Genomic DNA, 17,022 nt, shown 5'->3' with positions numbered 1-17,022 from the left:
CTAAAAAAGGTTTTGTGGCCTTTTAAACTTTCCTAATGACATTTCAGAAGTTTTCTGCAGGCGGTAATTCTTCGAAAATGGCTTTTCCATCCCTGCATGTTTTGGAATCTGGACTTGCTTTTGGATCAGGCCCAGGGTACCTGTCCGAGGGCAGCTCACTAGGAAATCTGTGGCATCGTGGTAGGCAAAATCTGTGGCTTGTGGGTCTGCTGGATCTTCCACTCGCTCGTATCAAGCCTTTGTTCAGTTCCAGATGGGAGGAGAACCTTCCTTTTCTCAGCCTATTGCTTTTTTCAGACAGTCTAAACTAACTCCCCCCCCCCCCAGTTTTAATAATTTTTATTGATAATTCAAGAATATACAACGACTTAGATAAAGCAATGTAAATTACAAATAGACGTCAGCTTATTGCACAGGTAACAATGATATGATCATAATAACAGCTTTAACAATAACGACGAGGACCACTTTGCTCACAAGCAGCATTGCTTATTAACTTTTGTATCCTTAAATTAAATATAAAAATACTTGAATACTCCTGTCCAAGGGTCATTTCGTAGAAAGAGAGGTGCAGGAGCTCATTAGCATAACTTATTTGCATATGCCACACCCCCTGACATCACCGGAATTGTGTCATAAGGCAACACCCACCGCTCAGGCTCCACTGGACTGTTTTGGATTGCTAGCTATTTGGGGGGGGGGAATGCACAGATCTGCCTTCACAGAGGAGGGAGAGCTTGTACTTGAAGGCGGGGCGGGGGGGGGGTTCTGCAACTTAACTGGCTGCTTCTTGCTCCTCGTGGCCCAATTGTGGGCTGCGGGAAGCAGAGGGCGGGGCTTGTTGCATGTGCCCGCCCCCTGGGCTCCTTGCTGCCGGAGCTCCGCTCCTGTGTGCTCCCGCATGAAATGACCCCTGCTCCTGTCTATTGTCTTACTTTTCTAATTGATCAGATACACAAACTTGATGTCTTTGGTGCTGCAGAGTGGGTGTGTATTGTTTAAGTGTGTATTAAGATATACTGGGTTGTGCGGTTGGATGTCAGATACGGTCACATATTCTATGAATGGTTCCCATTTCAGTTGAAGATTAGAGTTTTGTGGTAAGGGGACTGCTTGTTTTCTGTTACCTGTAATCTTTTCCATAATGAAGAGGTCCCAGATTTTCACCATCCAGTTATCTGTAGAGGGTGCTATTTGTGACTTCCATTTTGCTGCTGTGTATGTTCCTGCTGCCACTATAAGACTCAATATTAACTCTTGTCGAATATATGGGATTTTAAGGTCTTGCCAGATACTGAAACTAACTTGAGGGAGATTTCACCGTGGTCGTGCCACTTTCTTTCTGCCTGGTTGTCTACTTCCTATCAAACAGGGATGAGTTTTACCCCTAGGCAGTGGCGATTCCTCTTGTCTTTGCCAAAAAACCCCAGGGAAACGGTCTCTCTCTCATCTGTCTCCATGTCGGTGGCTTTTGTTGTTGTTGTTCAGTCGCACAGTCGAGTCCGACTCTTTGCGACCCCATGGACCAGATCACGCCAGGCCCTCCTGTCTTCCGCCGTCCTCTGAATTTTGCTCAACTTCATGTTCGTTGCATCGATGACACTGTCTAACCATCTCATCCTTTGCCGTCCCCGTCTTCTTTGACCTTCAGTCTTTCCCAGCATCAGGGTCTTCTCCAGTGAGGGCTCCCTTCTCATTGGGTGGCCAAAGTATTTGAGCTTCAGTTTCATTATCTGGCCTTCCAGGGAACAGTCAGGGTTGATTTCTTTGAGGATTGACTGATTTGATCTCCCTGCAGTCCAAGGGACTCTCAAGAGTCTTCTCCAGCACCATAGTTCAAAAGCATCTATTCTTCGGCGCTCGGCCTTCCTTATAGTCCAGAACTCTCGCAGCCATACATGACTACTGGGAATACCATTGCTTTGACCATGCGGACTTTTGTTGGCAGGGTGATGTCTCTACTTTTTATCATGCTGTTGAGGTTCGCCATCGCTTTCCTCCCAAGGAGCAGGCGTCTTTTAATTTCATGGCTGCTGTCACAGTCTGCGGTGATCTGGGATCCCAGGAACGTGAAGTCTGTCACTACTTCCACGACTTCCCCTTCTATTTGCCAAGGAGTGATGGGGCCGGATGCCATGGTCTTAGTTTTTTTTTATGTTGTGCTTTAGCACCTTCCTTTTCCTCCAGGCGTGGGGGGCACCGCAGTTTGCCCTCTCCGTTTCCCTTCTTCGGCAGTGTGCCGCTCCAGGTGATACCAGCACTTGTAAGCCCGTCCATATTTAGCCATCCACCTCCCAATGGGCAATGTGCCCAGAGTCTGTGTGCGAGGCCTTCCTCCAGCAATCCATGTGCGTGCGCGGGGGAGGGTGGGCTCCTCCTCCCCCCTCCTCCTTCACAGCTCAGCTTTCCTCACTCTGTGTGTGGCTTTGCATCCACTTGTGGCTTTCCTTCCTGATCGGGGAATTGCAGAAACGGCTTGAAGATGGAGGCGCCCTTTTGAGCCCCTCCCGCCTCTCGCAGGGCAGGATCGGAACCCCTCAGAGCAGGTATGCGGCAGGGAGGTTGTTTTAGTCTCCTGGCAAGCCGGGAGTCGGTGGGGCTGACTGTAAGGGGAGGGCATGGTTGTGTACAGGTGTTACTCTGATAGGCACATTTTGTGCCATTTGGACGGTTCTGCCCTTTTTGCTGTTTTTCCCAGGCTTTGTGAAAAAATAGTGCATTTGGTGGGGGGGGGGGGGGGGAAGCACGGATGTGAACCCAGTGCATTGATGGTTGCACTTGGGGAGGGAAGTCTAGGGTGCAGGTTGGTTCTGCTCAGGTCTGTTGATGTTTCATAGGGCAGTTTTCTCTGTCTTGACATGGGACCCAAAGCCTCTGATTTCAGAGGGCTTGTACAGGGTGCAAAGAAACTTTGCAGTGTAACCCCCCCCCCTCTCTCTCTCTCTCTCTCTGAATGCCAGCCTAAAGAGCTAAAGTGTTTGCCAGCCACAAAAATCCAGTTCTTTGATTGTAGGGTGTCCTTCCCCCCCCCCCCCCTTGCATTTCCTTCTGGAATCTCCGGAGCCGCCCTGACATCAATCCTCAAACTTTTGTGCACGGAAGCCTGAGGCCAAGAAACTTAGATGCGGATGCTCTGGCGGTGACATGCGTGGCGTGGTTTCTTCATTATTATTATTTTCAAAAGTAGCTTAAGAGGTGCATCAGTGGCATGTGGACTTGGCCCTCTTGCCCCTTGTTGAGTAAATCTTCTGCCGTTCCCCAGAGCTTTGGACCAACCCCTGAGGACTGTGGCAGAATTCGCAGTCCCGTGTCCCAGAAGGCTGCAGGGGCTGAAGATTTGGGAAGGCTTCTTTTTCTCTTCTTGGCTGCAGAGCGGGGTGGGGGGTGGACCGGCCTGAGAAGGCAACGCTGCCAGTCTCAAAAGGGGCAGTGGGCTGCTGCCGCACCCACCAAGAGCATACAGCCACATTGACCAATCCCCACGACCATCTTTCCCCTCTGTGCATGGCCAGGAACCTTCTCTGCAGCCCAGGTGGCCTGGGATGTGTGCTTCTGAACTAGTTCCAGGCGGGCCACCGTGTGGGTCTGAAGCGGTGTTTGGAAAAGTATTTTCAAAAGTGTGCCTTGCACACGGAAGCTCACCCCTTGAATAAACCTTTGTTGGTCTTCGAGGTCCCGGCCCCACTGCTGGACCTCCTGAGGGCCCCTGGTATTTCTGGCCACTGTGTGACACAGAGTGTTGGACTGGATGGGCCATTGGCCTGATCCAACATTGGCTTCTCTTATGTTCTTTTATGGAGCAGAGGTCCATGAGTGGCTATTAGCCACAAGGTAGAGATAGGAACTCTGGGGCAAGGGATGCTCTGTCTTCTTGGTGCTTGGGGGGGGCCACAGTGGGAGGGCTCCTGGTGTCCTGGCCCCACTGCTGGACCTCCTGGTGGCACCTGGTATTTTTGGCCACTGTGTGACACAGAGTACTGGACTGGATGGGCCTTTGGCCTGATCCAACATGGGCTTCTCTTCTGTTCTTAAGATTCCACTGGACTCTGAAATTGATTCTGGGCTGTGTGTTGTTCTGGGCCAATGCATCCAGTTGGACCTGGGGCCAGGCAGGGTGTCTCTGTGTGTGTGTGTTTGTGTGTGGGAGTGATAATCCGATGCTCTAGTCATAGTGGCCGCCCGGCTTCTTTGTGGCAAAGGGGTGGGCTGGCCAGCCGGGGGATCGTTTGTGTCAGCTGTCCCTGGGATTAAAAGGTCTTTAGCTAGCGACTGCTTTGCTGCTTCTGCATAGCTGGGTATTGTGAGCGTGCGCGTATGGTGGGGGGTGGGGGGTGGGGGGCGGCAGGATTCCCTGGACCAGGAGGCACAGCTTCAAGCAAGGTTGAAGGAGGCAACTTGAAGAAGGGTTACCAACAGTGTTCCCTCTAAGCTGAGTTATAGCGTGAGCTAGCTGATGGGGTTTTTTTAGCCTCCGGCTCACGCATTTTTGTCTTGGCTCAGGAAGGACGGCTCCAGAGCAGACGCATTTATGCAGCAGCCAAATCGCTCGCTCACAACTTTAAGGCCAGTCGTTCACCGAGTAGGATTTCTGCACACAAGACTCCGCAGCTTAGGGGGAGCCTTGGTTACCAACCTCCAGGTGGGGCCGGGAGATCTCCCGGAATCACTGCTCATCTCCAGACTACAGAGATCAGGGCACGGCAGGGACCACATCCCTGCTGAGGCCGCCCCTCCCCTCGCCAAACTCGGTTTCCCCCAGGCGCCACCCCCAGCTCTCCAGGGATTTCCCAGCAGGGAGTTGGCAACCCTATATTGGAGTGTTTGTGCATGTGTGCGCGCGCATGTGTTTGTTTTTTTCTGGAGCAAAAGCGGTAGCCAGATGGTGGAGGGGACGGAACTTTGGGAAAGTTTGAAGCCTGAAGCCGAACATTCTCTTTGTCTTTCTCTTCCGCCCTCCCCCTGGCTGTCCGGGCAGGGGGCCCCTCCCCTCCCCTGTACGTGTGTGCTGCCGGAGGCTCCCACCTGCCCTCGGCCAGGCCGGGCCACCAGTGCGCTTGTGTGTGCTCTGCCTGGCCAGGCGTGCGCCTCCTCTCTGGGTTGGGAACACTCTGTGCCATTACGTAATTGGCCTCCCGCTCCAGGAACGTAGTAGTCGTCCCTGCCGTCACCCCCCCCCTTCTCTCCCCCCTCGCTTCGGGTCAGGGCGGGGTGTAAACAGATGCACATGGCCGGCCCACTGATTCCACTTTTGGCTGCTGGAGAAGGCTGACCCCCTAATCCCACATGCTGGCGGTGGCAAGTGGTGGGGGTGGAGAGGGGGGAGCAGCAGAACGGGGAAAGTTTGGTGTCGTGGTTAAGTGTGCAGACTCTAATGTGGGAGAACCGGGTTTGATTCCCCACTCCTCCGCTTGCAGCTGCTGGATGACCTGGGGCAAGCCACAGTTCTGTCAGAGCTGTTCTCGGAAAAGAGCAGTTTCTGTCAGAGCTCTCTCAGCCCCACCCACGTCTATGGCATTACACTCTGCTGAGGTCCCTCCCTTTCTCAAGCCCTCCCCTCCCCGAAACCTCCGGGAATTCCCAGAGCTGGCAACCCAGCTGGGCAGCTGTCATGTGCCGCTGAAAGTCTTTTCTGTATCGTGGGGGGGGGGCACGTGAGGAAGGCGGGAATGCCACCCACCGTGCCCTTCCGTCAGGTTTTCAGAATTGGTTGCTGGCAGCTTAAGAACGTAAGAGAACATCAGAGAATCCAATGTTGGATCAGGCCAATGGCCCATCCAGTCGAACACTCTGTGTCGCACAGTGGCCAAAAATACCAGGGGCCATCAGGAGATCCAGCAGCGGGGCCAGGACACTAGGAGCCCCCCCACTGTCCCCCCCCCAGCACCAAGAAGACAGAGCATCCCTTGCCCCAGACGGAGAGCCCCTATCTATACCTTGTGGCTAATAGCCACCGATGGACCTCTGCTCCATATACTTATCTAATTCCCTCTTGAAGCCGTCCATGCTTGTAGCCGCCGCCACCTCCAGTGGCAGTGAATTCCATGTGTGAATCACTCTTTGGGTGACGAAGGACTTCCTTTTATCTGTTCTAACCTGACTGCTCAGCAATTACATGGCGTGCCCACGAGTTCTTGTCTGGTGAGAAAGGGAGAAAGATACCTCTTTCTCTACCTGCTGTATCCCATGCATCATCTTATAAACCTCGATCACGTCACCCCTCAGCTGTCGTTTCTCCAAGTGAAAGAGCCCCAAGCTTCTGAGCCGTCTGTGCAAAGTGTGCCCCCCCCCCCGAATGTGCACATTTGGGAACGGGATGCTTCACGTCCTAACCAATGCTCCCTCTAAGCTGTGGAGTGTTGTGAGCAAAAAAAATCTACTTTGTGAGCTGCTGGCATTAAAGTTGTGAGCGAGCGATTTGGCTGCTGCATAAAGTAGTTTGCTCTGGAGCCCCATCCTTCCTGAGCGAAGACAAAAATGTGTGAGCCGGAGGCTAAAAAACTGTGAGCTGGCTCACGCCAACTTAGCTTAGAGGGAACACTGGTCCTAACTCCTTCCTGTACCAAAGCTGCTCTTTAGCCGGTGTGGGGCAGACAATTCCTTCTCTGTGGTAAGGAGTCAGCCCAGCTTTCAGGTCCTTCCCCCCCCCCTTCTGCGAGGGGACACCTGTTGAGCAGCAAGGAATACTTTCTGACCAAACCGGGCAGCCGGCCAACCAGAAAGGCTTGATCTCATTCTCCCATCGTGCCAGCCTGGAAGTTGCCCGGCCTCTTCTGCCACCAGGATCTCCCGCAAGCCGTTCCAGGGGGGAGGGCGCAGGACTCGTTCTCCTGGCTCTGCCGCTGTGCCAGTCTGCAGGGAGAGGAGTTTTGCGTGGAAAATAAGATGAGGCCTCCTTGCCTTGAAAGAGCAGAGGAGGTGAAACTCGGGCTGTACCAGCTGCGACTGCAGGTGCTCTTTTGCACCAAACAGAACTCCCTCTGGGCACAGAACCGCCATGTCAGTGAGATGACCTGGCCCTGCCAGACTCTCTGGAGTGCCACGGTATTGTTTCCCCCCCCCCATGGGAGAACCGTGGCCTGTCCCAATTTCCCCCTCGCCCTGTCCATGATAACAAGAGGAGGAGATTGGATTTATCCCCCGCCCTTCACTACCCAGAGGAGTCTCAGAGCGGCTGACAAACTCCTTTCCCTTCCCCTCCCCACAACAGACACACCCTGTGAGGTCGGTGGGGCTGAGAGAGCTATGATAGAAACTGCTCTTTTCCAAGAACAGCTCTTATCAGAACTACGGCTTGCCCAAGGTCATCCAGCCAGGTGCAAGCGGAGGAGGAGGAGAAGAAGAAGAAGAGGAGGAGAAGAGACTGGATTTATACCCTGCCCTTCACTACCCAAAGGTGTCTCAGAGCGGCTGACAAACTCCTTTCCCTTCCCCTCCCCACAACAGACCCCCTGCGAGGTAGGCGGGGCTGAGAGAGCTCTTGACAGAAACTGCTCTTTTTCAAGAACAGCCCTTATCAGAACTATGGCTTGCCCAAGGTCATCCAGCCAGGTGCAAGTGGAGGAGGAGTGGGGAATCAAACCCCGTTCTCCCAGATTAGAGTCCGCGCACTTAACCACGACACCAAACAGTCCAAAACCAGGGTGAGTTCTTCCTCTCCCGCTGTCCGAGAGACCCTGGCCTGCCTGCCTTCCACTTCACCAGCACTTCCTGCAAGAAGACGGGAATCCGTTCTCATCATCCCCATCTGAGCAGGTCTGTTCCAGTTACGGGTCTCTACCGAGCAGAGCAGCGAGCTCAATCCTCCAAGGAGGAGAGGGAATTGGTTCCGTGAGGGGGGAGGGAAGGGCCGCTCTCCCCCCCCCCAAGGAATTCTCAGCGGTGTTGTCAAACTGCATTTCCCAGGATTCTTTGAGGGCACTCAAGATAGCAAAAGTGGACTCTATGTTTGTTTTTGCGTGGGGCGTTCAGGAGGACCTTCTCAAGCTTGCGAGGGTGGAGCGTCCCCGGGGTGTAGAGAAACCCACTTGTCAGGAGAAGTGGGGGGAAACATCCGTCTGGGATGGGCGTGAGTGGGCTAGATCCATGAGGCACGCGACTGGTGGGGGGGGGCTCTTGAGGAAGCACCCAGCTGTGCAGCCCCAGAGGTGCTGAATTGTTGGGAGGGGAGGCCGCTCGGTCCTTCGAGAAGAATGCCTTGAGAATTGGGGCTTCTAGTTTCAGACTGGATCGATGGCCACGCTGGGTCGGTCTTCCAGTGTTCGCCTGTTGTAACTTTCCCCGAAGAATCCTGGGAGTTGTAGTTTGGTGAAGGTGTCACAATGGCTGTTTGGGGGAGCAACTCTCCCCCTCCCCCTCCTCGTTGTTGTTCCAGTATCATAAAAGTGGGCTCTCAGTGTTGGGGGGATGGGGGGGGGGGGGGACACCTGCAGTTGATCCTTCCTCAATCCCGCCGTACAGCCCAGCCGAGTTACGTAGAAATCCAAGTTTTGATAGGTGTCTGTTGATGTTCCGGAATGCGAAGTCCATTGCAATTCTTTCTCTTTGCGTTTTGCATACAGCTCGTTGTTGTTGTTGCTTAAACTGGCGTGGTAAACTGGCCAATTCAGGTAGTGGTGGGTTGTTGTTTTTAAATCTGCCGGCGGAAGGAATTCTGTTTTTGTTTTGTTGTTGTTCAGTCGCACAGTCGTCCAAGGCAAACCGTTCAGCATCACAGTCATCCAAGTCTGTGCACCAGCCGCTGACGCAGAAGAGGCTGAAGTGGACCTGTAGAACCAGGGGTCATTTTGTAGAAAAAGAGGTGCAGGAGCTCATTAGCATAACTTATTTGCATATGCCACACCCTCTGACATCACCGGAAGCTCAGGCTCCACTGGACTGTTTTGGATTGCTAGCTTTTTTTGGGGGGGGGGGTGGCGACGTGCAGATCTGTCCTGTGCAGGGGTCATTTCGTAGAAAAAGAGGTGCAGGAGCTCATTAGCATAGCTTATTAGCATAGCTTATTTGCATATGCCACACCCCCTGACATCACCGGAAGTGTGTCAGAAGGCAACACCCACCGCTCAGGCTCCACTGGACTGTTTTGGATTACTAGCTATTGGGGGGGGGGGAGAATGTGCAGATCTGTCCTCGCAGAGGAGGGAGAGCTTGTACCTGAATAAAACTTGGTCTTAAAGGTGCCACTGGACTGTTTTGGGTTGCTAGCTATGGGGGGGGGGGACGTGCAGATCTGCCCTCACAGAGGAGGGAGAGCTTATACCTGAAGGCGGGCGGGGGGTTGGCTCTGCAACTTACCTGGCTGCTTCTTGCTCCTTGTAGCCTGACTGAGGACTGCTGGGAGCAGGGGGTGGGGCTTGTTGCATGTGCCCGCCCCCTGGCCTCCTTACTGCCGGAGCTTTGCTTCTGTGCGCTCCCACAGGAAATGACCCTTGCTATAGACTCTAGCAAAACAAAAAAATGTATTACTTGGGAAGGATGCCTAGAACTGAACTCCGGTGCCTGCTAGAATCGCAGAGGATTTGAAACTTGGAGGGTTCCACCAGGCTGACCCCGTGCGGTTAGAGAACGGGGTTGGGGAATAGAGACAGTCAGCAGTCCTTTTTTGGTGCGGCCGTGGTCTTGGCATGGTAGGGACCGGACGTCTCGCCAGGAGCTGTGACTGGTATCCTCGGAGGTATAACACAGAAAGGAATACTCTCTGTGTCACACTTCCTTGGATCTGCTTGATCTCTAAGAACTCCTTGACACAGAGAGTACTCCACCTTTCTGTGTTATACCTCTGAGGATGTCAGTCACAGCTACTGGCGAAACGCCAGGTCCTACCATGCCAAGACCACGACCACGCAGCCTGGAAAACCTACAGCAACTAATGAACTCCGGCCGTGAAAGCCATGGACAACATATTAAGGGAATAATTACTTGTAGCCTTTCTTCTTGATAGAATTCATGCTGCAAAAGTATATGTGTGATAGATTCAACCACTTTTATTTGAACCGGGGCAGCAACGCTGCTGCAAGGACAGCCGGGAGAATCTTCCGTACCAAACTGTGGAGGGAAATGCGTCAAACCGTGCTCTAGAGGAGGCCCATCTGCATCTTTTGTTTGTAGTATCCGAAAGATATGGGGATATAGTGCAGCTCAATCCTTTTCTTAAGCTTTTATAGTTTAAAGGAAGTATTGCGTCGTCATTTTGGGGACTCTATTATCAATTTCTTCTTTGCGTGCAGAAGGTCCCGTCGTTTCCAGGCAAACAGGCTGGGTAGTAGGTGACTGACGGAAGGACCCTTTTCCCACCTGAGATGCCGGAGTCTTGTAGGTTTCCAGCCTGGGCCTTCCATGCACAGAGTTAAGGGTATCTCAGAGGCACCCTGTGGTTCATTCTTGGGAGGGAGGGAGGCCGCGGCTGTGATCCGGGCGTCTGCTCTGGGACTCCTGGCCACTTAAAGCACATCCTGGGGAAGCCACTGCCCTTGGCCTTGGGCCACCAACGCATCACCGTCTCTGCTGCCGTGCCTAGCTCATTATGAGCAGGATCCTCTTATGTAATTCCTGTGCTGCTTAAAGCACCTTGTGTCAATACCCAATGCCGTGCTTCAGGTGTCTGTGGCGGTTCCAGCCTTCCAGCGCTCCGAACGCATCGGGTCTCGGATGTCCCATTTGGTCGCCGGTCCCGGCGCACCACGAGCCATCGGCCTCGTGCCCCCCATGAGGAGGGCCAAGGATAACTCACGTAAATAACAGAAATGCAGCGGCCTGTGTGGGAGCCCTGAGCCATCCTGATGGGGTCGTGTGGGTAGGAAACCGGGCCTGTCTGGGAGAGGCGTTCTTCCCGGCATACCTTATCCAGAGGCCCACCTGCCTGCCTTTTGTTTCCCGTCTGACTTCTGCGATGCCCACACACCCACCGCTCTTGCCTGCCTGGCAGGAGGGAGGCCACCTGTGGCCGTCTGGGCACCGTGAGAGCCGGGCCCGGGGAGCACGTGCCTGGCAATGTGTCTCTGGGGCTGCTGCGGGGCGGCCATGTGTTGCAAACAGCTGCCTGGCGGCACCGCCCTCCTCCCCTCCCTGCTTGTGGGCAGAGGAGAGGGGGCTGCCCGCCCAGCTGCCTGGCTCCTCCCCGCGCGTGGCGGTGCCAGGCCTGAAGAGTCAGGGAGGGAGGGAGGGAGGGAGGGAGGCCGTCGGTCTGGTCTGGTTATGTAATCGCGGGGAGACTCCAGAGCCTCGCCCTGGCGGCAGAGAGGGGACGCGCTCCTCCTGGGGGGACGGCGGAGGGGGATGCCGGTCCAGCGCCCTCCTTCTGAAGAGGGGGGGGGGCAGATGGCCCCCGGGCCCTAGCTAGAGGAGACCCCCCCCCAACTGCCCCCTCCAGACGGACGGGGAGAGGAGTCCCTCCGACTTGCGCCCGGCAGCCCCAGATGTTGTGGGAGGCGCAGCCTTTGTTTAGGTGAGCGGAAACCAGCCAGGCGACATCTGTGGCTCCGGTGCTCATCGAAGGAGCTTGTGAGATACGGCGGGGGGGGGGGGGGGGGTTCGTAGTGGTTGGAAGGGGAGGGGGGGAGTTGAAGTTCTCCTCAGCTGCAAACTCTCCAGTCGTCGTGGGTAAGCCGGGCAGGAAAATGGATGGCTTCCTTTGTCGCGGGAGTGAGTTTGTGGCGAAGCTGGGGCAGCTCAGAGGCAGAGAGTTTTCTGGGCACGCAGAAGGTCCCCGCATCTCCAGGTAAAAAGGACCAGGCAGAAGGGGATGGGAAAGACCTCCGCCTGAGACCTTGGAGAGCTGTAAAGTGGGGCTGTGGCTCAGCAGTAGAGTCTCTGCTTGGCATGCGGAAGGTCCCAGGTTCAATCCCCAGCATCTCCAGTTAAAAGGACCAGGCAGGAGGTGGTGAAAAAGACCTCCGCCCGAGACCCTGGAGAGCTGTCAAGAGGGGCCGTGGCTCAGTGGAAGAGCCTCTGCTTGGCGTGCAGAAGGTCCCAGGTTCAAGCCCCGGCATCTCCACTTAAAATGGACCAGGCAGGAGGGGATGGGAAAGACCTCTGCCTGAGACCCTGGAGAGCTGTAGAAAGGGGCCGTGGCTCAGTGGAAGAGCCTCTGCTTGGCAGGCAGAAGGTCCCAGGTTCAGTCCCCGGCAACATCTCCAGTTAAAAAGGAGCAGGCAGGAGGGGATGGGAAAGACCTCTGCCTGAGACCCTGGAGAGCTGTAAAGAGGGGCTGTGGCTCCGCAGTAGAGCCCCCGTTTGGCATGCAGAAGGTCCCAGGTTCAATCCTTGGCATCTCTAGTAGAAAAGGACCAGGCAGGAGGTGATGGGAGAGACCTCCGCCTGAGACCCTGGAGAGCTGTCAAGAGGGGCTGTGGCTCAGTGGCAGAGCCTCTGCATGGCATGCAGGAGGTCCCAGGTTCAATCCCCGGCATCTCCAGTTAAAAAGGACCAGGCAGGAGGTGACGTGAAGGAGCTCCACCTGAGACCCCGGAGAGCAGCTGCCAGTCAGAGTAGACAAGACTGACCTTGACGAGGGACTGAGTCCGTTGAAGGCAGCTTCGTGTGTTCATGTGTCCACCGCAGTGGTGTGTGGGTGCGGGTGTGTGTGTGTGTGACATTTAGTAATGTCTCAAAGGAGCGGAGTTTCTGGCCAGTACGGGTGAGTTTGTTAATGAGGTTCTTGGAGAAAGTAGTGGGGGGGGGGGGTGCATGAGCGGACGTGGCCCTGGGTATGTGGGCTAAAGGCTTCGTGGGCCGGCCAGTCGCTGAGCCAAATTTGGCTGTTGGAGGTGCTCTGGAGGTAAAGGCACCAGGGAGAGGTGGGTGGGGGCCAATGCTCCCTCTAAGCTGTGGAGTCCTGTGAGCAAAAACTCTACTTGGTGAGCTACTGGCATTAAAGTTCTGAGCGACCAGTTTGGCTGCTGCAGGAATCAGTTTTCCCTGGAGCCCCATCCCTTCCTGAGCGAAGACAAAAATGTGTGAGCCGGAGGCTAAAAAACGGTGAGCTAGCTCACACTAGCTCAGCTTAGAGGGAACACTGGACTGGGGGCTGGTGTGGGGTGGAACGTGTCCCTGCCTGAGACCCTGGAGAGCTGTAAAGAGACTTGGTTGAGCTGGAGACCTGGAGAGCTGTAAAGAGACCCTGTGCAGAGACTTGGTTTGCCAGCTCCTGGTTGGGAAAATCCAAGAGATTTGGGGGGTGGGGCCTGGGGAGGGGAGGGGCCTCGGTGAGGCAGAATGCCACAGCATCCACCCGCATAGCCATTTTCTCCAGCGGGAGCTGCTCTCTGCTGTCTGGAGGTCGGTCGTAATTCCGGGGGATGTCCAGGCCCCACCTGGAGGCTGGCAACCTTGAGGGCTGCCCACCTGGCAACTCTGGTGACTGAGCAGGGTTTTTGTGGCCTTTAGAACAGCGGCAGCAGGGAAACCTCTCTGGGCCAGTTTGGTGTAGTGGCTAGGAGCGCGGACTCTAATCTGGGAGAACCGGGTTTGATTCCCCTTCTCCGCATGCAGCTGCTGGTGTGACCTTGGGTCAGTCACGCGTTGTCTCGGAGCTGTTCTCTCAAGGGCAGTCCGCGAGAGAGCTCTCTCAGCCCCGCCTACCTCACAGGGTGTCTGTTGCGGGGAGGGGGAGGGAAAGGAGTTGGTCAGCTGCTCCTCTGGGTAGTGAAGGGCGGGGTGTAAATCCAATTTCCTCTTCCTCTTCTTTTTCGCGAGGCATTTTCAGTCGAGGAAACTCTGTAAGTGAATGTTGCGTATTTGCATTTGAACTCTTCTCCACACCCAGGCAGTCCTTTTGTTCCTCCTTCCAGACAGGTTGGTGTAGTGGTTAGGCACACGGACTCTAATTTGGGAGAACCGGGTTTGATTCCCCGCTCCTCCATGTGCAGCTGCTGATGCAACCTTGGGTCAGTCACAAGTTCTCTCAGAGCTGTTCTCCCAAGGGCAGTCCTCGGGAGAGCTCTCTCAGCCTCACAGGGTGTCTGTTGTGGGGAGGGGAAGGGGAAGGAGATTGTGAGCCGGTCTGAATCTCCTTCGGGTAGTGAAGGGTGGGGTGTAAATCCAATCTCTTCTCCTCCTCCACGTGCAGCTGCTGGTGTGACCTTGGGTCAGTCACAAGTCCTCTCAGAGCTGTTCTCTCAAGGGCAGTCCTCGGGAGAGCTCTCTCAGCCCCACCCGCCTCACAGGGTGTCTGTTGTGGGGAGGGGATGGGGAAGGAGATTGTGAGCCGGTCTGAGTCTCCTTCGGGTAGTGAAGGGCGGGGTGTAAATCCAATCTCGTCTCCTCCTCCATGTGCAGCTGCTGGTGCGACCTTGGGTCAGTCACAAGTTCTCTCAGAGCTGTTCTCTCAAGGGCAGTTATCGGGAGAGCTCTCTCAGCCCCACCCGCCTCACAGGGTGTCTGTTGTGGGGAGGGGGAAGGGGAAGGAGATTGTGAGCCGCTCTGAGTCTCCTTCGGGTAGTGAAGAGTGGGGTGTACATCCGGTCTCTCTCCCCCCAGGAGCAGCAGAGAGAGCCGCCATGCCCTCTGATCAGCCGTCCCCGCCCGGTCACCCGCTGAAGCCTGGGAAGAAGACTGGTCCAGCTCGGTCCTCGAAGTCAGAGAGCCCCGGCTCGGAGGGCAGCCCTCGGCAGGCTGTGAAGATGACGGTGGGCCTTGCGTCGAGCGGGACGTCCCATCACTTGTCGAGCGAAGTGGAGAAGGACTCGGGGTTTTCAGGTAGGGGGCCTGCAGATGGGGCGTTGGTGGTGGTGGGTGCATGTGGGAGGCCACTCCTCCGGGAAGTGCATCTGCCAGTTAACGTGCGCCCCACACACACACCCCACACACCTTGAGGTCTGCAACGCTGCAGGAGAGAGATTGGCCTCCCTGCGCTCTTGGTGCATGGAGATGTGAGGGGTCCCCCACCGGTGCCCCCAGGAGTGGTCAATTGTTACGGTAGGGGGGGGGGAACGGTGTCTTTCCTTGCTGGCAAATTCCCTTCTAGCAAGGGTTCCCTGGAGAACACCTCGGTAACCAGGTGCCGCCACCCAGGACCTCCTGCGGACATCGGGACTGATGCGACAAGAAGGTAATCTTTTAGCGCAGTACCAGAATAATAGAAACATAGAGCTGGAAGGAATCCCCCAAAGGTCATCCAGTCCAACCCCCACACGCAATGCAGGAAATTCATAGCAACCTCCTGCCCCTCCTCTGTGCCCAGAGGAAGGCAAAAAACCTCCAGGATCTCTGGTCCGAGCTGGAATCATAGAATAGAATCATGTAGTCAGAAGGGACCTCCCCAGGGTCATCTTGTCCAACCCCTTGCACAGTGCAGGAAATTCACAAATACTTCCCCCTCCACACCCGCGGTGACCCCTGTTCCACGCCCAGAAGAACTAAGAACTGTTCCATACCCAGAAGATGACCAAAACCCCTCCAGGATCCCTGGCCGAACCGGCCTGGAGAAAAATGGCTTCCTGGTCCCAAAGTGGTGATTGGCATTTCCCTGGGCATGTAAGAAAGGGGCCACGAGAGCCGAGCGCTGCCTGATACTTTCCGGCCTTCCTTCTCATGATCCGCCTACATGACAAGATAGAGACCCTGGAAAACACCTTATAACCAGCCCGGAAGCCCCCGTGCGGCCCAGCCTGTGGAGAAGAGCTTAAGAGGAATATCTTCTCGCTGGAAAATAATCTCAGAGAAGTAAATTGTACCAAGTGAAGCAAAATCGTACTAAGTGAAGCAACAATGAAGTCTTTCTGAAAAGGGTTTATTATAAAAGAGAGGATTAAAAAAGGAAGTGTTGCTGGATTTTTTTTAAAAGGTAGAAAAAGAGCAAGAAACAAAACGCAGGGGAAAGGCGCAACATGGCACGGAGACAGATTTTTAAAAATACAGTTGAAATTAACTCTGCTAAACACACGTTACCTGGGCGGTAGCAGGTTCCGCAGAGCACGTGCAGAGTTCCTTGCTCTAACACGATGGTGAAGGGGTCTGTATCTCCTTCCCAACCTCCTGTCTTCTGCAGGAGACTGAAAACTGGTCCGTCGGCGAGGCCTCCTCCGTTTGAGTTGCGGCAGAGAGGGGCCGTGGGTGCCCCGCGAGGCCTCTCTTTGGCTGGGCTCGACGTGCAGAAACACCCCTTTGGGATCTGACCTCAGCTGGAAGCGCTCTGTGCTTGGAAGCAGACAACCAGAGGCCAGACCCCTTCGCAGGGGAGTGACCCTTCAGCACAACGTCACCCTTGGGTTGGACTAGATGAAGTATTCTGTGGTTCTGTGATTCATGACACTGAGGTGGAGGGGGAGGAGAAACCCTCTGCGCTTTGTTTTTCTTCTCCAGCTGGGCTGTTCTCTTGCACCAAAGGCATTCTAAGGCATTCTGCTTCTGCGCTTGGGGCATCAGAGGCTGCGGGAACGGGGGGCATTAGAAATCAAAGGGGGGAGGCGGAGGAGCAGGGCTTTGGGTCGCCTCCCTCTGTGGATGCTGCCATCCAAGCCCGCCCAGTCATGCACTGAACTCCCTCTGTTCTCCTGCACTTCGCACAGCATCTTTACTTATAGAATCATAGAGTTGGGAAAGGACCCTACGGGCCACCTGGCCCCCCCCCCCCCCGGCTCAGTGCAGGATCAGCCTAGAGCATCCCTGACAAGCATTCGTCCGGCCGCTGCTTGGAGACTGCCAGCGAGGGGGAGCTCACCACCTCCTCCGGCAGAAAAGGGTAAAAGGTAAAGGTTCCCTTGCTCGAAAGCCAGTCGAGTCTGACTCTAGGGTTGCGGTGCTCATCTCCGTTTCCAAGCCGAAGAGCCAGCGCTGTCCGAAGACGTCTCCGTGGTCATGTGGCCAGCATGACTAAACACCAAGGCGCACGGAACGCTGTGACCTTCCCACCGAAGCGGTCCCTATTTATCTACATGCAATTTCTTGCTTTCGAACTGCTAGGTTGGCAGGAGCTGGAACTAGAGATGGGAGCTCACTCCGTCATGCGGCACCCGGGTCTCGAACTGCTGAACTACTGAACTTCCACAGCCTGCAGTTCAGCGTCTTAACCGCTTGAGCCACCGCAGC

The 17,022-nt window shown here is 55.2% G+C and overlaps 1 protein-coding gene across 2 annotated transcripts in view; it reads left to right on the top strand.

The window, feature by feature from the left end:
* Nucleotides 1-17,022, top strand: part of LOC107106821 (CLOCK-interacting pacemaker-like) — a 29,101-nt gene that overhangs the window by 7,864 nt on the left and 4,215 nt on the right. Inside the window, exons 1-2 of one of the 2 annotated variants that reach the window (XM_015407032.1) lie at nt 11,211-11,440; nt 14,473-14,691. In XM_015407032.1, coding sequence (XP_015262518.1) covers nt 14,493-14,691 — 199 coding nt within the window. In that variant the 5' untranslated portion in view covers nt 11,211-11,440; nt 14,473-14,492. Of the gene's footprint in view, nt 1-11,210; nt 11,441-14,472; nt 14,692-17,022 lie in introns of those variants that run through there. The other variant, XM_015407033.1, reaches the window with a different exon arrangement.

Source organism: Gekko japonicus, unplaced genomic scaffold (assembly GCF_001447785.1).
Source record: "Gekko japonicus isolate JY-2015 unplaced genomic scaffold, Gekko_japonicus_V1.1 scaffold2024, whole genome shotgun sequence".
Taxonomy (NCBI): Eukaryota; Metazoa; Chordata; class Lepidosauria; order Squamata; family Gekkonidae; genus Gekko; species Gekko japonicus.
This window is presented reverse-complemented; position numbering and strand designations above follow the sequence as displayed.